General features: G+C 40.8%; 1 protein-coding gene across 1 annotated transcript in view; it reads right to left on the bottom strand.

Annotated features, from left to right (window-relative positions):
* Positions 1 to 22,911, bottom strand: part of LOC104004287 (phosphoglucomutase-like protein 5) — a 69,665-nt gene extending 46,754 nt beyond the window's left edge. The window contains exons 1-2 of the mRNA XM_063812711.1: positions 22,512 to 22,911; positions 1,578 to 1,740 (exon numbers count right to left, since the gene is read on the bottom strand). Coding sequence (XP_063668781.1) covers positions 1,578 to 1,740; positions 22,512 to 22,529 — 181 coding nt within the window. The 5' untranslated portion in view covers positions 22,530 to 22,911. The remainder of the gene's footprint in view (positions 1 to 1,577; positions 1,741 to 22,511) is intronic.
* Positions 22,912 to 23,790: the final 879 nt, after the last annotated feature.

Genomic DNA, 23,790 nt, shown 5'->3' with positions numbered 1-23,790 from the left:
CTTCAATTTTGGATGCATATATGTTTACAATTGTTATGTCCTCTTGATAAGATGACCTCTTTATCATTAAATCATGACCTTCTTTGTCTCTTGGAACAGCTTTTTACTGGAAGTCTGTTTTATCTGATATAAGTATAAGCATCCCTGCTCTCTTTTGGTAACTGTCTGTTTTCATGGAATATCTCCTTCTATCCCTTTTCAGTATATGCCTATTCTTAAAGTTTAAAAATGGGTCTCTTGCAGGCAGCATCTAGTTGGATCTTGTTGTTGATCCACTCAGCCATTCTATATCTTTTGATTGGACAGTTTAACCCATGTACCAGCAAGGTTATTATTGATAGTAAAAGACTTACTCCTGCCATTTTGCTAATTGTTTTCTGGTTACTTTGTAGATAATTTGTTCTCTTCTTCCTCTATTGTTGTCTACCTTTGTGGTTTGGTGGTTTAGTTTTCTGCTTTGTGGTTACAATATTGTTTTTTAAATATTCAACATGAATACACTTTCTTGTTTGGATAACGTGTAAAACGTCTACAAGGAGGGATAGATAATAAGTTTTCCCTTCAGAATGCACTGCTTTGCCTGGGATGAGGAATAATTTATAATGGTAACTGTTGCTGGTTAAAATTTGGCTCCTACCCACATTCATGCAAACTCAGTGTTCTAGATTAAAAGAGATTTAAGAGACTTGCCAAGCAAATGCATGGCATCCTTAGAAGTATCCTGATTTGAATAAAACAGCTATAAATAATAATATTTTGGGGATTATTGAAAAATTTGACTATAGATTAGTTTTCAGGTGATATTGGAGAATTAATGTTATTATTGTTAGGTATGTTAGCACGGTCATGCAGCAATGTGTCTTTCTTTTTAAGAGATGCATACAAAAATATTTGGGTGTGAAATGTTCTTGTGCTATAATTTGCTTTAAAATTCTTCAGAAAAAAAAGATAAGCAAAATAGAAAAACAAGATAATGGGTACATGTTATCTATTTCTTATTCTCCCTATTTTTTTGTGTGTTCAATTTTTAAAAGAAATTTACTCCATACATATATCCCACCCCTCCACTAAGGACCCCCAACTATAAAGTGCTGTGAATATAAGAAAAAGTGAAACAATTCTATGATTTTGAGAGAAAGTCAACACTGTAGGTAAAAGAGAGCCCAGGATTTGGGCTAAAAATCAGTAATCTGACCCTGATCAACCCTGTGGCCTTCAGCAGTAACTCAGCCTCTCAGGCCTTTGATTTGTTCATGTGTAAAATGAGGGTCATTGTCATTTAGACAGCGACCTTCAGGGTATGTTTTAATGTTAAAATTCAGAGTCCTTCCATATCAGGTAAGCATCAATTATTCAATAGTTTATGCTGAAGAGTACAGGGGACCAAGAGACCACCCAAATGGGTTCATGAGCCCATCATGCCACTTCTTTGTTGGATCACTTTGGGCACCTCACTAAATTTTTCTGAGCTAGGTCCTCTGCACCTTGCTTGTCTATCATCAAAGGGTCACTGTGAGACTATAATAATATAAGAGGAAAGAAATCGTGATTATTAAGGCATATACTGAACCACATACCTCCATTGGCAACATTAAACTTCACTCCAAACTCTCCCCCTGCTCCTCCAGGGCAGTGGCTGGCTGTTAGAATGATTCCACCAGCTGCCTTGATCTTCCTGATAATGCAGGAGACCGCAGGTGTCGACAAGATGCCATTCTGTCCAATAATCAGTCGTCCAATCTAAACCATCCAAAAAAAAAAAAAAATCAATCCAGTTGCTTGGGATTAAAGGCATTTCAACAGGAAAGTGCCCCAGGCTCTGTTAACATACAGCCAATCACTTGATAAAAGACACAGAGTAGGCTTTAGATTAGGGGAGGCAGGGTAGGGGGAGCACTGACATTGTCTCTCCTATCTAATGTCTCTAAGACCATTTGGTGCACCTGCATCTAGTAGTCAATTATTAACCTGTAAATAGGATATGCCTCATTGATCTTCAGTCGTTTGAAACATCTGCTTCTGATAATCGAGGGGTTAGCTTGAATCACATAAGAAGTTCTTAGTTTGCTACTGACTCAGAAACTATGCATGTGAACATGCTAGAGATTACAAGAAAAAAGAAATGGAGTGCTTCTCTGCTTCTTCTGCTTCCTGTAACTTAGAACAAGCTCAGAGAGCAAGGGGACTGATTTACTACAACCTCATCATCTGTGGGCATATTTTAACTGTAATCTTCAGGAATGACTTTTCTCCTGAAAGTAGGAATTCTCTTTCTGCTGTTAAGTGAGAGCATGTGCTGGAGACATTGGAGAAATTACCCAGTCATGCTAAGCAGAGATCTGGAGGTCATCTATGGATGCAGCCAGATTCTTTCTAGAGCTACAAAACTGACTTTCTAAAAAGTCAGCAACACAGCGCTGAAGAACATTTATTGCTACACCTTGTTTTAAAATTGGATTCAATATCATCCAATCTAGTAGTTCTCAATATTTCTACAAAATAGAATCACTTACGAAGCTTTTTAAAACCCTAGTACTCAAACTGTATTCTGGACTGATTATATTGCAATCTCTGGGGTTGAGAGCCCAGCATTAGTAGTTTTAAAGCTCCACAGATGATTCCAATGTTCAGCCAAACTCAGTAATAAAGCCCCCTTGTTACTCAAAGGGCTGGCAGCATGGGCATCACCTGCAAGCTTGATAGAAATGCAGAACCTCAGCTGGGCATGGTGGCTCCACCTGAAATCCCAGCACTTTGGGAGGCTGAGGTGGGCAGATCACTTGAGCTCCAGAGTTCGAGACCAGCCTGGCCAAAGTGGTGAAACCCTATTTCTACTAAAAATACAAAAATTAGCTGAGCATGGTGGTGCACGCCTGTAGTCCCAGCTACTCCGGAGGCTGAGGTGGGAGAATTGCTTGAACCTGGGAGGCAGAGGTTGCAGTGAGCTAAGATGGCGCCACGGCACTCCAGCCTGGGCTACAGAGTGAGACTCTGTCTGAAGGAAAGAAAGAAAGAAGAAAGAAAAAGAAAGAAAGAAAGAGAGAGAAAGAAAAAAAAGAAAGAAAGAGAAAGAAAAAGAAAGAAAGAAAGAAAGAAAGAAAGAAAGAAAGAAAGAAAGAAAGAAAGAAAGAAAGAAATGCAGAACCTCAAGACCCACCCAAGGCCTACCGAATAAGAACCTGTATTTTAATAAGATCCTCTCCTCTCTTCCCAGATAATTCATTTGATAAGTACTGATATAACCGACAAGCCAAAACAAACTTTAACATACAGTTCAACAACAAAGTTGCCCTGGCACCATCATTGCTAGAGGTCAGTCACTGACCAAATATAACAATCAGCGAGATCAGGGGGAAAAAAGATACAGAAGAGATCAAAACACACACACACACACACACACACACACACACACACACACGGCTCAAAAGCAAAGTGGCCTTGGGATGATTTAGTATGGAAATCCACAAGATCCCCAGGCTACATATTTTCAAGTAGAGAAGACAGATTATAAACAAATAAGCAATAATAATAATAGTTACTAGTGAGGTACATATTAGGAAGGAATTAGACTGCTATAATAGAGAATAAAGGATGTCAATTTTAATAATAATATAATAATAATAGCTAAGGGAGCTTAGATTTTATTCTAAGTACAACCAGAATCCATTGAAAGGTTTTAAACAGTGGAAGTGACCTGATTGCATTTTTAAACATCATGGGCTGAGCAGCCCAAATGGTCCTATTAAAAAGTAAGTCACATCAAGTCACTAAAACATTCCAATAGCTTTCCTTGTCCCCCACCAACCCAAAACAAAGCCAAAGTCTTCACTGTAGTCTACAAGGCCCTACATAATCTGACCTCCATCATGTACCATTCTCCATCGCCCTCCCACCCTCCTTCTTCTGTTCCAGCCACAACGGAACAGAACAGCTATTCCTCAAACATACCAAACATGATCCGGCCTCAGGGCCCTTGCATTTTCTTTTTCCTCTGCTTAGAATACTTGCCCAGATATTAACATACCTGCCCTCTACTGTCTTTTGTGTTTCTGTTTCAATGTAAGCTAATCAGAGATAGCACCCTTGACAGCCCTATATAATACTATAGCCAGAAGTCCCTAACTTTTCTATTGTTTCCTATTTCCTTCACCCTGCTATAATTTTCTGGATCACATATGTTGCCTTTAACATTTTCCATATTATTTATTTTCCCACTGTATGTAAAGCCCAAGGACTTTTTTTCACTGCTATATCCCAAGAACCTAAAATAAATCTGGCATGTGGTAAGCGTACAATAAATATTTGTTGAATTAATGAATGGAGAATAATGAATGTATGATGAATGGATTCTCTGGGAGAAATACCTTGAAGGGGGGCAAGAGCAGAAAGAGGAATATCAGATGGGAGACTCTTCGAGTCGAGTGTTGATAGAGTCTTGGACTAGGCTAGAGCCAACAGAAATGAAAATTAGTCATTTGGTTTGAGATACATTTTTGGAAGGAGGATGAACAGAATATGCAGGTGGACTGGAATATGGAAGAGAGGGGCTGTGGTAAATAGCCTCCAAAATGGCCCCAATGGTCCTTGCCTTTTGGCATTTTTGCCTTTTTGTGGTCCCCTCCCACACTGAACGATGCAGATCTGGGTAATCAGTATATATTGCAGAAGTGATTGTGTGTGACTTCCATGGTGAGGCCATAAATGGCATGGACACTTCTCCCCTGCTCTCTTGGACAACTTATTTTGGGAGAGACCAGCCGCCATGTCATGAAGACACTCAAGAAGCCCTGTGAAGAGGAAGCAAGGCCTGCCAACAACAGCCAGCACCAACTTTCCAGCCAAGGGATTGAGCCATCTCACAGTGGATCCTCCAGCCCCCACCAAGACTTCATATGACCAAACCAATACCAACATGTAACTGTGACCTCATGTGAGTCCCCAAGCCAGAATACCCATCTCCTGTCTCATAGAAATGATGAGAAATAATAAATGTATGTGCTCACACATATTACCATCTAATTTTCTACATTATATGTTTATTTCCCCACTGTATATAAGATCCAAGGACTGTTTTTTTTTTTCACTGCTATATTCCAAGAACCTAGAACAAATCTGGCATATGGTAAGTATACAATAAATATCTGTTGAATTAATTAATGGGAAAAAATAAATGAATGATGAATGGCTGCTCTGGAAAAAATACCTTGAAGAGTGGCAGGAGCGGAAAGAGGAGGATCAGATGGGAGGCTAACAGCCAGCACCATCTTGCCAGCCAAGTGACTGAGCCATCTTGCAGTGAATCCTCCAGCCCCCATCAAGCCCCAACTAAGCCACTAAGTTTCATGGTAATTTCTTACACTGCAATAAATAACTAATACTGGACCAGTGAGAAAAGGAGTCAAGAATAATCTCAGCTTTCTACCTTTAATAACTTAATGGATAGTGGTGCTATTAATCAAGTCAGGAAAGAGAAAGGACAATAATTACACCTATAGTATTACCCAAAGTCATGATAAATTATTTTCCACATGCTCTTGCTAAAATTTATGTAGTCATTCAACTCATTTTATTGAGTATCTACCATGAAACCGGCAATATGGAAGAACCTTCTGATATAGAACTGAATATAATTTAGTCACTGCCCTCAAGTAATAAGTCTGGAGAATCAAGAATCTGAAAAATGTTTGTAGCTTTTGTTCAAAATTTTCTCTCAGTCATTTAAAGGGAAAATTATGAAGATTGTATAGTGGTGACAGACTGGGATAGCAGTCCACAAAAACTTAGGAAGCCCTTCCATAGCACAGAGTCAATGCTGAGGAACAGCTGCCCAGCCAGGGGCTACATTTTCCAACCCACCCTTGCATCTAGGTGAGGCCACATGGTGCATTTGGACAATGGGTGATAAACTAGTATGAGAATGAGAACAGAAGTAATGTGTGTTTCTTCTAGGCTGAGGATATCAGAAAACAAACATATCATCTCTACACTGCTTATTTCTCTTTCTACAGATTCAGTAAAGGTAAATCATGTGGCTCTAGGCAATGCCAGAGTCACAAGAGGGAAGGAAACTGGGTCCCCATCCCATTTGGTGGACAAGAGTCTTTGCCCACCAGGGACATCCTCATTGGACTATGGTATGAGTGAGAAATAACATTCTATTGTTTTTAAGGCAATAAAAATTGCCTACATTTCAGGTTTATTTATTACAACCACCCACATTTTCTTAAGCAGTAGCGAAAGAAACATAAATGATAGTTTAATGCCAAATCAAAAATGTCAAATGCAAAATTATTTTATGCTATTACAGTATAAAACTATGTCCACTTTGGGGCAAGGACTTGGAAAAATGCAGAAATAAACATGTAAAGTTATTAAGTAGGAATGATTATAGATACATTTTTATCTTATTAAATTTCAGTTATTTTTGAAAAGGTAATATACGTTCTGTTTAAGAAGGTTAAAGTGAGTAATTACACTTGAATAAAGTTTCAACCTGAAATACTTTAGTTATAATTGGAGAATTAACAGAACATTAAATTCTAGATATCTGGAAATTTTACCTATGTGAGATCTGCTCATTAACCCATCAATACCAGAGAGAAGAGGTATTGCTGGACATGGTCCTATCATCTGGGGGATAAGTACTGGAGGAGATGGGAAAGAGAGGGTGATGGGGCTTCTGAGGTAAGACATGGAAAATCGTGAAGATATTTGTGTCCCTTATGGACATTCACCAAATGGTGACCTAGGCAGAGGAGGATTTTAATAATAGGATGACCAGTTCTGTGGATGTCAATGAGTGGCTTTCCCCCAGCCATTCCTGTCATTGTCCAATGGGCTCATGAGCCAAGTGGCTGTTATGGTTTAGATGTTTGTCTCCTCCAAATCTCATATTGAAATGTAATCCTCAGTGTTAGAGGTGGGGCCCAGTGAGAGGTGTTTGGATCATGGGGGTGAGTCCCTCATGAATGGTTTAGCACCATGCCCTTGATGATAAGTGTGTTCTCGCTCTGAGTTTACATGAGATCTGCTTGTTTAAAAGTATGTGGCACCTTCTCTTTTGTTCTCTTGCTCCCACTCTTGCTGTGTGATATGCCTGCTCCCACTTTGTCATCCACCATGTGTAAAAGCTCCTGAGGCCTCACCAGAAGCAAAGGAGATGCCGGCACCAGGCTTGTACAGCCTTCAGAACCATGAGCTAAGGAAACTTTTCTTTGTAAATTACCCAGCCTCAAGTATTTCTTTATAGCAATGCAAGAATGCTGTAATACCATGGCCGTGATGGCAGGGATGAAGGCTATGCATGGGCTCAACAACATGGACATTCACTCACCAAGGCTGACCTGGCTATGGCCACTGCAGAGTGCCTACTCTACCAGCAGCAGGGACCAACACTGAGTCTCCTTATGGTACCATTCCCCAAATGATCAGCCAGCTACCTGGTGGTAGATTGGTTAATTTGGGCCACTTCCATCACGGAAGATGCAGCACTTTGTACTTACTAGAATAGACACAAAGAAGAGGAGATATGAAGACAGATGCAAAGATTGGAGTGATGCAGCCACACCCGGGAAGCCAAGGAATGTATTCTGCTGCCAGAAGCTGGAAGAGGCAGGGAGCAGATTCTCCCTAGAGCATCTACAGAGTGTGGCCAAGCTGATACCTTGATTTTGACTTCTGGCCTCCAGAACTGTGAGAGAATAAATTTCTGTGATTTTAAACCACCAAATATGTGGTAATTTGTTATGGGAGTCCTAGGAAATGAATACAAAGTTTGTAATCTAATACAAAGTTTGTATTAGCTTCACAAGGCTGCTATAACAAATTGCCATAAACTTGGTGGCTAAAAGCAATTAAAATTTATTCCCTTACAGTTCTGGAGGCCAGAAGTTCAAAATCAAGGTGTCAGTGGGGGTCTGCCTCATCGAAAGGCTCTAGGGGAGGATCCTCCCTTGCCTCTTCCAGTTTCTGTTGCCTCCACATATTTCCGAGCTTGTGTTCACATCACTCCAATCTCTGCCTCTGTTTTCACGTCACTTTCTTCTCTGCGTGTCTATGTCTTCTCTTCTGTTCACCCTCTCTCTACCAATTAGCCCAGGATAAATGCCATCAGAAAAGGTATGGCTTTCAAGATCTAGTCATTGATAAAAAGAAATATAACTTTTGGAAGCCCTTTTGTATAAAGAAAAAGCACTCAACTTGAAGTTAAAAGGCATAGGTATGAGTCTTGACTCTACCCCCTGACATAGGATCAATCATTTAACTTCTCTGAGGCTCTGCGTCTTTATCTGAAAAGCCAAGGAAGAAGAGGGTTGTTAAAATCCACCGAAGATCAGATTCTATAAAGAAAAACTCTTTGTTAAATTAACCATGACACAAATTATTCTATTGTCTTCCCCGAATCCCACAACCCCCTCCAACATTTAAAATTCATCTTTAGATAGCAGATTATCCCTTAAAGTACCATTTTACTCTCTGAAAAAGTCCTAGAAATACTACCCTCTGTCAATGCAGCAGACCGCTACCTTGCAAGGAAAAGATGGTCTACTTACATAATTATCCTTAGTTATGTTTACAGCATTGAAGCAGGCAATATCTGACTTTCATTCCTGAGTGAAATCCAGACCACAGCCCAGGGAGGACCAAGCCATGGCATTCTGTTGCTCCCCGCTGAACGTCCCACACCATAGGGTCTGGCTTTGGCTGGAAGAAGGGCAACCTCACCCAGTCCTCCAGAAGGTGCACACACCCAAGTGGATGCTACTGCCATTAAGGGGCATTTCCTTCAACTCCCACACGGAAAAGGGGGCAAAGTGGACCCTAGTCCACTGTCACTCACACACATGTACAGATCCCAGGGTCCACACAGATACAGATCCCAGGGTCCACATCTATCACATATATGAACATTATCACACAGACCCCTGCAGACACATCTGTGAGGCATATGCATTCCCAAACACACAGACAGACTCATGATAAATTTGTTCCTACCCAGCCGTGACTTCTAAATGCTTGGGGAAACCAAGACATAGTAGAAAGGAGTGTGCAATTATCATTTCCCATGATGCCGTTACTTAAGAACTCTTTGTGTCTGTCCTTCTAATGGCACCAATGCCCCCTATCAAGCCTTAAACCTCACCAAAATTATGTCATTGGGCTTTTTCATCCATAAATGAGCATACCAGGTGCCAAGGGAATCAATATGCCCTTTCACATGCCTTAGACCAGTGTCCAAAGAAAGATAAAATGTTATTCTATAAAAGCTTTCTCTCAGCATTTCTATTCCTTTACATTTTGTGCCATATACAACTATGGTTTTTTAATGATCTTATTTCTGACAGCTGTTTTTCTTCAGAACATCAACAGCTTCTTTCCTAAATTAGTTTTAGTATGAGTTCCATTTCTAATTAGCTCAAATTAAAGTCCTAGAGAGCAGCGAGGTAATATTTAAACCCTCAGGCTAAAATTTCGGAGTAGGTGCAGAATGTTGACTCTAAATGAGTTTTTCCTGTGACATAACACGCATGAAAGCAGGATTTCTTTCATGTGTGAAATGTCTTAAATCAGACTTACCCTTTGTGAGTCTCTTTTAGCTTTAAATGTCATTTAAGAAAAAAAAAGAAAAGAAAATTAAGCATGACATTCCCCAATATCCTCTGCTCACTGTGTTGTAATCCGTATCACTCCCCAAGTGAATTGGAGAGAGTGAAGACACAATGAACAGAAACTTCCCTGATGCTTCACAGAGGAAGTGTTCTCCAGGACCACACAACCTCCATCATGTCCATCTACGAAGGGCTGTGGCAAGCCATATACACAAAGATGCCTGTTTCCTGTCTTCTCGGTTAAAAACAAAAACAAAACACTGGAAGGAACCCCAAAGCCAAGCTGCCATGGGTTGCAGAGTGCCAGCCCTTAAGTAGTGTTGTCCATGGGTAAACAGGAGATGGATAAGGGCAATTTCAAGAAATAACAAACTCAAGGCATGAATGTGGTTATCCAAACATCAAGGGACTCCTTCATTTGCATTTGGATAATTGTGCAGTTATATGATTTGTTACATGGAGACCAGATGGAAGTAAGAGAGCTCATCCTCAACTTCCTGTACCTCTGGAAGTCTTTACACACATGCTGGAGAGACAGATGAGAGTTCATTAGCATCAAACCACCATGGATTTCATAATCAATTCCTAATATCTGAATAAGTGCCGAAAAGTCCCAGGCATCTAGAAGTGTGGCCCAAGTCCTGTTCTTCAATCGGCCCACCCATTTCTCAAGATTTCATTAAGAAGATCAAGAAATCTAATCGTCCTTGGATGCAAAATGGAGGTGGTGAAAATTGGAAGTATGTCCTTCCTGGTAATGAGGCAATTTCAGTACATAGGAAGTGCTCTGAAATCTTTAAGGTATACAGTCTGACTCACTAGAACAAGAAAGGGCCCCACTTGTTGCCATTTTATGAGGTGACCACCCCAGCTGGATAAGAACTACAAGTGTCCATTGGGTCTACCTGGGTGTGGGTCAAGAAAGCAGAGTTGAGTGCCCTGAGGTAAGCTGAGATTTTGGTGTTCAATGGGAAAGAATGTAAGAATTGACTTTGCCACCTACTGCCTGAGTGACTTTGCGCAAGATCCCAAATCCCTATGTATCTCGATTTTGTTATCTAAAAGATCACATGATGGAGGATGTAAGCAAGTAACACAGCCAAGACCCAGTTTACAGTGTCTAGTACCTAACAGACTCTTGACACGTTTCACTTGCCCTTGAGTCAATCTTTCCATGTCACTGAATATTCTTCCACAACACGATTTTAATGGATATAGTCGTCCATTGTTTAAATGTACCATTATTGACCAATGTAAAAATGTTCTTTTACCTCAAATTTTTATATGTAAAACAAAAACATGTTTGAAGACTAAACCCACACTGTAGTATAAATTAAACTGGATGTAGGCCAGGCATGGTGAGTCACACCTATAGTCCCAGCACTTTGGGAAACCAAGACAGGAGGATGGCTTGAAGCCAGGAGCTCAAGAGCAGCCTGGGCAATACAGCAAGACCTCATCTCTACAAAAAAATAAGAAAAATTAGCTGGCCATGGTGGCGTGCACCTGTAGTCCCAGCTTCTTGGGAGGCTGAGGTGGGAGGATCCACGGAGCCCAGGAGTTTAAGGCTGCAGTGAGCTTGGATAACGACTGCACTCCAGCCTGGATGACAGAATAAGAACGTGTTTCAAAAAAGAAAAAAGAAAAAAAAAACCTAAAAACTAAAAACTGGATGTCGTTTGCTAATAACTAAACAGCAAATTAATTGTAACATGCTTACATATCAACGATGTCTTTCTTCTTTAATCATAAACCTGCTCACTAAGAAGCTGCTGAAATCCATGGTAGTGACAGGTACATGTCTGCATCCTTGTCCTGACCTGCATCTTCTTTGATTGTCCCCATCTGTGTCTCCGACTGGCACTGCAGAACCAGCTTGCTACCTGATCAATGTTGTACTGAACCGGACTGCTAACTGATCAATGTTGTTGAGCTCACTGCACAAAGCTGTGCTTACAAGGTAGATTTCTGCCTGGAATAGCCATACTTACACTGTTTATATTCCTTACTCCTGACCCATCCAACGCAGCACAAGTTCTATTTATTGCCATAGAAACATAGGTCATTTGGAAACACCTCCTTCATTTCTATGGAATGTTCAAACATTTCTGACATTTTGGACTCTGTTCTAGCCTCTTGTTAAATATATCCAGAAAAGAGACAAAGCTTTATGGGGGGGCTATATGCACACATATGCTATAGAATAAGCTATCTAAATGCTTAAAAATACTTTCCATCTGGCACTGCACCTTAATAGGTAGACAGAAATTAAGTATGTGTATATCTATCTGTATAGATACGTATAAATATATATCCCCAAAACAAAAACTCATTCTCTTACTTATACATAGGTAGAATATAGGTGAATATACATATACATTTATAGGTAGAACAAAAAAACCCTCAGCCTCTTTAGGGCCATGTGTTTTCTCTGAGTAATTGTCACAATTAATTAAAACACATGTGTATGCCTTTTTAGATAAATTCCATCAGACCAGTTTCTGTCTGGTTGGAAAATAATAACTGCCTATTTGCTAAGTGCCCCTGCCCCCATACTATGTTCCAGTGAACTAAAGACCTCTGGCAATCATAGATTTACATACAGCTCAGCAAGATTAAACAATTTATTGTTATTTATGACATCCAAGCTGGATCTTCTGTATTATATTCCACATTAGCATCTATCACTTTACATTTGGGAGATCCTGTCCAAAAAAAGATTATGCCTCCTAACCAAACATTCAGCAGGGCTGCAGGAACAGGCCCCCTGAACAAACATCCTGCCAAAGTACTTTAAAGCACTGTGAGCTCCCACAGCTGTGCATTTTCAGACGACTCAGCAGATTAGCGTGGAGTCTCTTAGCCTCTGCTTGGTCTGTTCCTTTCAGTGATCTCTCACATGGCCCAGTCCATTCGGTTTGAAAATCCTCATGAAATGAGCAGATTAAGATCTGGCTTCAGTAGAGGGCCATGGGGTGGGCATAGAGGGGAGAAGGTTTGCTCTTAACACAGCCTGAGCCTCAGAAAGGTTTCACATGGAAAAGCATGGCACTGACTCAGCTCATGCTTAACAGGAAATAATGCACAGACCACACCAAAAAAGCCCTTTATGTTGTGTGAAAGTCTATGCCGGAGCAGCTGCTGCCACCTCATATACTGCGATAGAGTGTGCATGTGTGTGTTTGTGTGTGCATGAGTGTGAGTACACACACAAATGTGTGCTGGGAGGGGGAGGAGATCACACCTTCAACAGTCGCCACCTCAGCCTTAGCTAGCAGCATGGAGAAATGCCAAAAGTCAAGAGGAAGCTGCACCAAAACAACTGTGATCACCACATCAGCAGGGGCTTTGTGGTTAGTAAAGCTACTGGGACTGAAAAACACACATGATCTCATCCTTCTTTTATTTTAATCAGAGCAAAATATTTTTATAATAATTGTGTTATATGAATAAATAATTCATAATGCTGTAACCCATTATCACATTCAATCCTCCCAACAACCCTAGAAGATATGTAGACAAGTATTATTACTTTCCCTATTTTTATAAATGAGGAAATAAACCCCAGGAGGCTAGGCAACTTCCCCACGGTCATAGAAGTTGCAGACAGTAGTATCATGATTCAAATCCAAAGCTTCTCCTTTTGTCTTTATCATTTTAATTTTGAAGGTAATGCATATGCATGTATGATCTTTTAAATCCAGAGATGTATATGGAATAGATAGGAAAAGGGACTCTCCTTCCCCATTATACAGCCCCTCCACCCAAGCTATATACACTGTTGACTAGAGTATGTCCTTTCAATCCTATTTTCTATGCCTACATTATATACAGAAAAGCAGGATTACGTTACACACAATATTCCAGTCATTGCTGTTTTTCACCAACAAGTTATCATTCACATCTTTTTCATACTATATATAAATTTATATCCTTTATTTTAGTGGTGTATATTGTGCGGTTGTGTCATAAATTATGTACCTGTTCTCTGTTGAACATACAGATTTTTTTCTGAGTTTTTCCTTAGCAAAATGCTGCAGTGAGTACCCTTGTACATAGATGTTTGTACATTTGTTCTAGAAAAATCTGCAGTAAAGATTCTTAGATTAAGAGATTCCCAGGTTATTAGAAAACTACTCTATTAATTTAGATATATACTTCCAAATTGCCTGACCAAAAAGTTATGTCAATTTGACCTCTATGAACAGTATACAAACATGACAATTTTCCATCACCTACACCAACTCTGAGTAATTTCATCTTTTTTACAAGTTGATGGATTGTTTTAATTTATATTTCTCTGGTTATTAATAAGGTTGGCCACCTGTTCATGTGTTATTATTGATGATATTTGTATTGAATTGTTTGAATTTTCTTGATTTCAAAAAACGTTTTACATGTCATAGATATTAAATATTTGTTGTAAAACTCTCCTTCCAGTATCGTGTATGTGTTTGGTCAAGTAGAATAAACTCTCGTCCTCTGATTTCAGATTCCTTTCTCTTTCCATTAGAAATCCCTAAATGTAAAACTACATATTGATAGCTAAAAACCAGGATGTTTACTAGAGAAAAGGAATACAAAGGCAATAATTAAATATTATATTTATACAAAATACCTACTAGTACAAACTTAAAAAGAGAAAGTAAAAGTCAAATGCTTCTACGACTTCAGACTAAGAAAAAGAACTTTTGAGGTTGAATGTTCCTGAAATTTTTCTTTTCATACAACTACGGACATGACTTCAAAAGTTGATGTGACTAAAAATGTAAGATATGAAAGATATTTGAAGACTCAGAGAAGGTGGATTTTCATTTTAACAAGTCACATATATATTCTAGATATCCTCTTATTCATAACTAAGAGAGTCAAATCAGATGAAAGAATCTAAAAATTTCCCTTTGACTGTGTTAAGTAGAAGTAGTAGAGGCATATTGGCCAAATCTTGAGTGTTTGCAAATTGACTCTTAAGGCTATAGGCTGGCACAGGTCATTGAAGCCCTAGCTTTTTATCTTTAATTTTAAAATCCCCAAACAATTTATACTAATTTTTCTTGTCCATTATTTCCAAATAATCTTGTTTAAATGTTATTACAGTGCTTGCTCATGTTACTGTTGTCTAACAGAAGGGTATCCGGGGCCTTAAAACTGAGAGGGTTAGGATTAATGATTCCAATACCTATGCTTGGACATCTCCAAAAGTGGGTTCCAACTTCTTGTCCTCAAGTCTGTATAGAAACTAGCAAACTTCCAGAGCTCACAAAAGGCTCAAAGAGAACAGATGTTTTATAGAAAATTCTTAGAGCAAGTTTCACGCATAACGTTGCTGATGTGTGTCTGCCTTTTCAATAAACATCACTATGCTTTATCACAAGATTTAATAAAGCAGCTTAGTTAAAAATGCCATCTGGGTCTCTGGACACATTAAACAAAGCTTAAAATAACCACCCCAGCAACTGGGAGGACCCAGCTGTTCTCATAATCTGTCCCACTCCTTTTACTTCCCCATAAAAAGAGTGAATGAAGACCACAGACTAAAAGCATCCAGAATGAACTGACACAAACAGGGAGATAGATGGAGCCAAGGGCTCCTGTAAGTTTGCTATTGCTCACATAATAGATTTGCTAATTCCACAACCTGGGGATGGTGATTCAGAAAGGGAAGCAGAAAGAGGGAAGAGAGAATCATAGAAGGGCTCATTCAAGTTTTCTAATGTATCACAAACCTGTCCTCCCTAATGTCTGGATCATAGCAGCCCATTCCATTCACCTATTCTGTAGTGAACTCCAGTAGAAAATACAAAGCCATCACCACCCAGTTCTTTCTCCCTTCTAGAGATGAGATATTACCCACCCCAGATTCTCAGATCCATTCCAGGAAAGAAGCCCTAGGTATTGAAGCACAGCTTTCCCTCCCTCCCTTCTTTCTTCCACCCCAAGATTTGTTCCCCAGATAGTTCTAGTAAATGCAAAACCAAGCATATTCTCATTCTTTAGAGCAACCAGCTTTTCATGGCCAACTGGAATCAAATACAACCTGCACAAACATCTATCTGGAGGACACTCCCAAGGCTCCTACCGAGCCAGCCTTCTGCATACCACTGCATTTCAGCTTCCTAGTTCAGAAGACACTGAGATATTCTTGAATTCTGCAAGGTGCACTGCGTGTTAATATCATTGCTGCTCATCATGTGGCCAATAAAGGGCATGACTAGTCAACAAATAAATTTTCTCTTGGCTAAAACTTGCAACAAAACTGTAAGCTGTTTACCAAGGGGCCCACTACAGGTTATATTCAATATATACAGTCAAATCATAATTATCTGAGATATATTCAGTTGACCATACACCTTTATATTTCAGTAAAAGGTCTTTACATTTCCCAGTGCTATCGATGTTACAAAGTGCTTTCATATGCAGTGCTTCATCTGATTTCCAGGATAATTAAATGATCCTGTCATACCTGATTTTTAGATGAGGAAACAAGTGGTTTCTGGGTATTTCAAGAGGCTAACGCATCTGCCCTCCAACTTGTATGTGAAAACCAAAAACAAAATTCCAAGGCCCCTCAACCATCTGAATGGACTTTGACTCTTTTGGTCAATATATGCCAGAGCTAGGAAAAGAAGGTGAGTCTTCCAGCTGCTGATACAGGGTTTTTTCTGCCATACTCCATTACCTCCAAGGCTAAAGTCAAAAGAGGGTGTGGTTATCACATGAAAAAATCTGGTTTGGATTTCCCAAATGTGTATGTAGTATTTGGTGATTTACCTTAATTTAACCTACAGTTCTTTTGGGTTGTAACAGTCTGACTCCATTTTTGAAAACAAAACAAAATCGATTTTAAATGCTGAATTGTAGATCTTTGCTGTCCAGTATGGTAGCTACTAACCACTTATGGTTATTTGCATTTCTATTTTAATTAATTAAAATTAAGTAAAATGCAAAATTCAGTTCTTCAGTTGCTCTAGCCACATTTCAAGTGTTACAGTAGTCACATTTGGCTAGTGGCTGGGACAATGCAGATTATAGAACAGTTCCATCATCAAAGAAACTTCTATTGAACAGTGCTATTATATAATGTCATCTCCAGAGAAAGAAGAGTTTAGAAAAAGTCAGAAACGGCCGGGCACAGTGGCTCACACGTGTAATCCCAGCACTTTGGGAGGCCAAGGCAGGCAGATCCCTTGAGGTCAGGAGTTCAAGACCAGCCTGGCCGACATGGTGAAACCCCGTCTCTAGTAAAAATACAAAAAATTAGCTAGGCGTGGTGGTGCATGACTGTAACCCCAGCTACTCAGGAGGCTGAGTTGGGAGAATCACTGGAACCCAGGAGGTGGAAGTTGTAGTGAGCCAAGATTGTGCCACTGCACTCTAGCCTGGGTGACAGAGCAAGACTCCATCTCAAAAAAAAAAAAAAAAAAGAAAAAGAAAAAGTCAGAAACATCTTGAGGCAGGCATAGTGCTGTCATCTGTCCAATATTGAAGATGATTTAAGAATAAGAAAGAAGAAGAGAACAAAGAAGAGAAAAAGAAGTTGCCTTAGGTGTACCTACCCAGAAAAGGACAAAGGCATTCTTGTAGTCATTGTGTTGTATTTTAGCTCTTAAACTTTTAAAGAGATTAGAATAATTTGACACATAGAAGATCTAAACCACTGAAGAGGCTCTGAAGCAGATAAAAGTAGAAAGAAAATAAAAAACTAATTAGTTACAAACTAAGCTTAACCGCAATTCATTTAAACGATACTATTTACTCTTCACATGATTGGTTTTTCTTTTGCTTTATAGTATGACATAGTTTGTATCTTTAAAGGGGAATTAAAATATTTCTGGGAATTTTTAAAAGTAAGTTCACACAGCCACATAAAAACTACAGAAACAGATAAAACCTATCTTCTCATTTATTCCCTAATCCATTCAAATTAAATATAAAAATCCAAGCATCCACAGTGATATTCAAAAAAGCAAAAGTGAGACAAAACAAAATTCATTTGTCACCTGTGGAGGTAGTTAACTCACCTAATCTTCACTCTAAACACCAGTAATTTTTAAAAGACAGAAATAAACATATGTTCTGCCTTCCCGGAAGGAACTATGTTTCAGGGTAGCCAAATAACCCAGTTGTGAAGAAAATGGTCTGCTTATAGAAAAATGCCAGCTAAAACATGTAGATAGAATTAGAGAATTAGAAATTCACCATTTTGAAACCCCTAATGAAATAATCAACTCAAGCAAGGATAATTAATAAATGCTAAAACAATCAAGTAACTATTGATACAGAATATAACTGAATATACACATGGTACAAAGTTCACGTCACAGACTACTGGCTTGACCCAAGGGGGAATATAGCAGAGGAGATAGGCAGTGATCACCCTAACCTTGCGATCATCTCACCATCACTAATGATGGGATGTGAATACACATTATTGCCTATGAAATAGTCTTTAAAAAAAAGAAGTCGAACCTGAATCTAACTAAACCTTGCAATGGGCTGAACGTGTATGTCTTCCCAAAATTAATATGTTGACATCCTAACACCAAAGGTGCTGGTATTAAAAGGTGGGGCCTTTAGGGGGTCATTAGATCATAAGGAAAGAGCCTTCATGATTGGAATTAGTGCCCTTATAAAAGAGGCCCCAGAGAGCTAGCTAGTCTCTCCCACTATGTGAGGGCCCAGCAAGAAGGCCAATCTATGAACCAGAAAGTTGGTCCTAACCAGATATCAAAACCGCATGCTCCTTGATCTTAAACTTGCTAGTCTCTAGAACTGTGAGAAATAAATTTCTGTTCTTTATAAGTCATCTAGTTTTTGGTATTTTGTAATAGCAGGCCTAAAAGCCTTTAGAACTAACTTCCAGTTAACCAGGAAAAAACAGAGTGAAAAGTTAAATGACACCATAAAAAGCAACCAGAAAATTCCAGAAGGGGAAATATTCTACAGGACAACTGACTAGTTTTTCAACAAGTCAATTTCACTAAATAAATACATAAACAAAAAGTAAGGGTATTTTCCAGGTTAAAAAAGTCTTGAGCTAAATAATCAAATGCAACGTGTGTCCCTTGATTAGAAGAAACTAATTTGAACAAACCAGCCACAAAAGATATTTCAGGGAGACCAAGCTGGAAGGATCACTTGAGGCCAGGAGTTTGAGACCAGCCTGGGCAACGTAGTAAGACCTCCATCTCTACAAAAACAACAAATTAGCTGGGCATGGTGGTGTGCACCTATAGTCCTAGCTACTCAGGAAGCTGAGGCAGGAAGATCACTTGAGCCCAGGAGTTTGAGGCTGCAATGAGCTATGATTGTTTCACTGCACTTCAGGCTGTGTGAAAGAGCAAGACTTTGTCTCAAAAAATAAAAGGACATTTCATAATAATTGAGGAAATCTGAATGTGGACTGGGTAATAAATGATATAAAAAAGCCATTTTTTATTTTGTTTGAAAAGATGATTTTGTAACTATACAGGAACATGTTCTTATTTTTTAGAAATCTGTACTAAAGAATTTAGGGGTAAAATATCATTTTCTTTAATATACTTTCAAACACAAGCAAAAAATAATCATGACACAAATATAGCAAAATGTTTACAATCTATGTTCTATGTTTGCCTATGAGTGCCATTAATCTCATCTCTCTGCTTTTCTGAAAGTTTGAAAATTTCAAAGTTTTATAATAAATTTTTTTACATCCCATAATTTTATAATAAATTTTTTAAAGTTTGAAGCAAATCAACAACTATAGCTTCAAAAATATCCTGACCCACAATAAACATTGAACAGGGTATATTTCTCCCATTTCCTAAAAAAGTTGGCCCAGGAAGGAGTATGAGAGCTGCCATAGCTCTCCCAAGGCTCATTATTCTCCATCACTCCATGGGAAATCCCAAAATAAATTTTTTAAAAAGTTGTTTAAATTTATAATGTTTTTGATTCTATAATAATTTTATAATAAAATAATTTTAAAATGTTTTTGATTTTATATTTTTAATTTATAAAAATTTTTATACATGTTTATGTTTGAAATGTCTATTTCAAACTTTATGAGATATTAAAATATAAGTAATATAGTTCATCATTTTAGAAATGCCATGTTTTTCTTCTCCAGCAATTACATAATCAAAGAGTAACTGTAGTTTTTCCTAGAACATTGCTTTGTAGGCTGGGCATGGTGGTTCATGACACTTTAGGAGGCCAAGACAGGCAGATCTCTTGAGATCAGGAGTTTGAGACTAGACTGGGCAACACAGAGAAACCCTATGAGTAGTAAAAACACAAAAATCAGCTGTGCGTAGTGGCGTGCACCTATAGCCCCAGCTACTCAGGAGGCTGAGGTGGGAAGATCACCTGAATCTGGGGAGGTCAAGGCTACAGTGAGCCAAGACTGTGCCATTGCACTCCAGCCTGGGCAACAAAGTGAGACCCTGTCTCAAAAAAAAAATGAAATTTAATTTAAAAAATGAAAATTGCTTTTTAAAATTAACTTTTTCCATCAAAACCAAGATTTTTCAGATATAGAGAATGCAGCCCACTGGTCAGATTTGTCAGTTCAAAAAGAATAAATTCTAGTTTTCTATTTTTCTAGCCTGCTTATGATTATCCAATAGGATATCAAAAAAGACCAAAGCCTTTGGGATCCAAGTTCAGTATTCCTGAGTCTAACTCAGGATGCCAAATCAGGAGACAAGCACATTCTCATCAATTTTCAATCACTCAAGACCAATTTTGCTTATAATTATCCAGTTCTTTTAGACCGCTTTTCTCCTGAAGCCAGCCTTATGGCTATTCACTTCACTTTAGCATAAGCCCCCAAGAAGGTGAACAAAATGAGGAAAAGATTGGTTAAAGTTGGCTGTTTGAAATTCTGAAACATGTCCACCATTCCCTTCACCCATGCCCATCCCTCTTAGAAGTAGTACTTTCAGATTATTTAAGAGTCGATGCTTCTATGTGGATTTTGTCATCTGTCCTTTATAACAGCTAGTAGGTTTAATTTGATTCTATTTTAAGCATATATTGACCTATGCTAATTATCTGTTAAAATAAATTCCACTCTTAGAGTTAATAAAGTGTGTTTGTCATGGAAGACCCATTGAAGTAAGAAGCTGAGGAGCCCTTATGGTAAAGTGGGACAAGAAATAATAAGACATAATAATTTTCCCATGCAAATCAACAACCGTAGCTTCAAAAATATCCTGACCCACAACAAGTATTGGACAGGCGATGTTTCTCTCACTCCCTAAAAAATTGGCTTGGGAAGGAGTATGAGAGCTCCCATAGCTCTCCCAAGGCTCATTATTCTCCATCACTCCACAGGAACAGCCTGTCAGAGAAGAGTGAAAGACCATTTGTCAACCTCTCTTCAACTCCCTGATTCTAGCCAAACTTCATCAATCTCAAGTGAGGAGCCAGAGAGAAATCAAACCCCATATATCCAGCATCATTGTCTACTGGAGTCAAAAATCACAATTCCACTACCCACCCCAACACCACTGGCCCTGCTTCTCCCAATTGCTTTTTATTGTGTTTTTTAAAAAATTCCTCTTTCCCCATCCCTGCAACACCGAGAAGGAGGAATTATAGTAGATAAATATGAAGCATGGAGATCCTTTAAAAATGTTTTTAATAATAAATGAGAAAATGAAAAGGAGAGGGTTGGGAAGGAAGGAGGGAATTCAAATGCCAGGGAATTGTTCAGTTTCGCTTTTAAAGATGTTAACACTCATTTATACATCTGCAAGACACTCCCCTTAAAGAAAAGTTCTATGAGTGTGGGTCTGGTTGCATGAATAAGGATAAAATTACTTTTTTAGACGATGTTTCCCACATATCATTCAGAGACCCCTGAAATTAGGTATGCCTCTTGTAGATGTCCTTGAGATGCTGCTGGACCTGGGAAAGAGGAAACTGGGATACGGGGCTATGCCAAAAGGTGCTTCTAGTTATAGGACAGAGAGGAAAGGGGCAGAGGGAGAAAAACCCGAAGTCTGAGAATCTGGATTGCAGAAGACTACCGAGGTCGTGGGAGAAGGGAGAGAAAACAAGGATGAAAACCGAAAGGGGAAGAGGCATGAAATGTTGTCAAATGTCAAAAGGCATTTGGAGAGAAGTTGGGAATTGCATTAAGAAAACCACTGCAAATCTCATTTCAGACCATTTAGAGATATGCCCCCTGGGAACTGCGAGCTCAGGCTGTTTAGCATCAAACAAATGGATCCACTCCATCCGTACCCTAATTAAATAGATCATTCAGTAATTCCACTGGGTTAAAGAATCAAAATATTAAAAACCTTCAGGGCCTACTCTTGCCAAATATGTCAGGGATTGTGTGTGTGTGTGTGTGTGTGTGTGTGTGTGTGTGTGTGTGTGTGTGTGTTCTGAGACACCACTACTGTTAAATAGGCAGAGCTAAGACTTAGGGGACTGGCAGATTATTGCAAAAAGGGCACGGGGCAGAGGGACTATGATGTGAGCCTGCGAAAGAAGTTTGTGTGGGGACTGTGGGCAGTGAACGCGTTGGGAACAGTATGGAAAACTGGGAGCTGCCTTGGAATCTACAGGGCCGGGTAAGAGAATGTCCGAAAGAAAAATGAGCAGGTGCGGGATGTGCGCAGAGTCGGAGAAGAGTCCAGGGCGCCCGGAGTGGCTCCAGGAACGACGGACACCCCTCAAGGCTTTTGGGGGCGGTGGGTACTAATAGAACCCAGTGTCCGGGGTGCGCCGGGGAGGCTGCGAGCGCGGCGGGAGTGGGGCGCTGGAGGGTGAGGACGCGGGAGTGAGGAAGCAAAGCCGGGGCCGGGCAGGGGCCTCCCAGCTGGGCCCGGAGGCAGCAGGGGGACAAGGGCTAGGAGAGGGCGTGGCGGCAGCGCGGCGGGAAGCGAGGGGCATCCGGACACTCACCCCGTTGGCCGCGGCCATCTGCACCACGATCTCGATGGCCGTCCTGCTAAAGCACCTGCCGTCGCTGCCCACCACCGTGGTGCAGCCCCGACGGTCGCGCAGGTCGGTGGACGACAGCACGCTCTGGATAAAGTTGGGCAGGTAGTTGCGCTGGCCCTCGAAGAGGCCGGTAGGTCGCCGCAGACCCCCGCCGCCGGCCGGCCGCCGGTCCTCGTAGGGCGCGGTGGGCACTGTCAGCACCGGGATGGGGCTCCCCTCCGTGGCGCCTCCTGGCCGGTCCTGCTGAGGCTCCCGGGGCCGGAGGGAATCTGCAGCCTGCCGGGGGCCTCCACCAGCCTGGCCGCGTGCCGGGACTCCGCCTCGCGCCCGGGCCCCCTCTCCGGCAGGTCGGCACCCTGCGCCCTGCACCCGCCCGCCTGGGGACTGCCCGCCCCTCCTCTCCGCGCGGCCGCTCGCTGACTCCCTCGGCGGAGATTGCTTCTGCCTTCCTGTAAAGTTTTCTCCCGCCCACCTTCTCCGCTGCCAGACCGCCCGAGGTGCCCTCAGTTTCTCCCCAAGTTGGACTCACTTTCGGGGTGTCCCAAAAGCCTGATTCCAGGGCCTGCTAGCCCGACCCCGGTGACGCCTGCACCCGCGCCTGGCCCCAGCCTTCACGCGCGATCGCCGCCCTCCGGGGCACACCCTCCGCCAGAAAACAGCCGGCGGGCGGCGAGACTTTGGGCAGAGTCCGGGTTCCTCTCCGGCACCCGGCCCGTCTCCCTGTCTCCCTGGGAGTGCGCAGCCTACACGCACCAGTTTCTCTTTAGAACAAGCACGGGGAGGGATTTGGGAGGGGGCTGAAACCTTTTGCCATCAGCAAACAGCCTCAGCCAAAAATAACCCTGGAAAGGCGAGCTAAGAATGGTTATCTCCTGCAAGCGCTGAAATCGGAGGCTGGGCGCTGCGTGTGATATGTGTGTGTGTGTGTGTGTGTGTGTGTGTGTGTGTGTGTACCCTCCCCCCCCCCGACCATTTGTTGAAGGGAATCACCACTGTCAGACTTCAATCCAACAGGACCCATTCGAGCCATCCACACTTGCCCCAGCCTCCTCCAAAACAGCACACTTTCCGGTATGGACAATTCTTTTTTTTTTTTTTTTCACTTGTTTGTTTGTTGTGGTGGTTGCAACAGCAGCAACACAGACGACACATATTTCCCTATTCTTCTCGCCCTTCTCACCCTCCCTACCCAGCTCCTGCCTTAGAAACAGGCTTGGCCTACACTGTATCTGTCCACACT

The sequence above is a fragment of the Pan troglodytes genome, chromosome 5, assembly GCF_028858775.2.
Source record: "Pan troglodytes isolate AG18354 chromosome 5, NHGRI_mPanTro3-v2.0_pri, whole genome shotgun sequence".
Lineage (NCBI taxonomy): Eukaryota > Metazoa > Chordata > Mammalia > Primates > Hominidae > Pan > Pan troglodytes.
The sequence above is the reverse complement of the archived record's forward strand: the minus strand, read 5'-3'. Positions and strand labels throughout refer to the sequence as shown.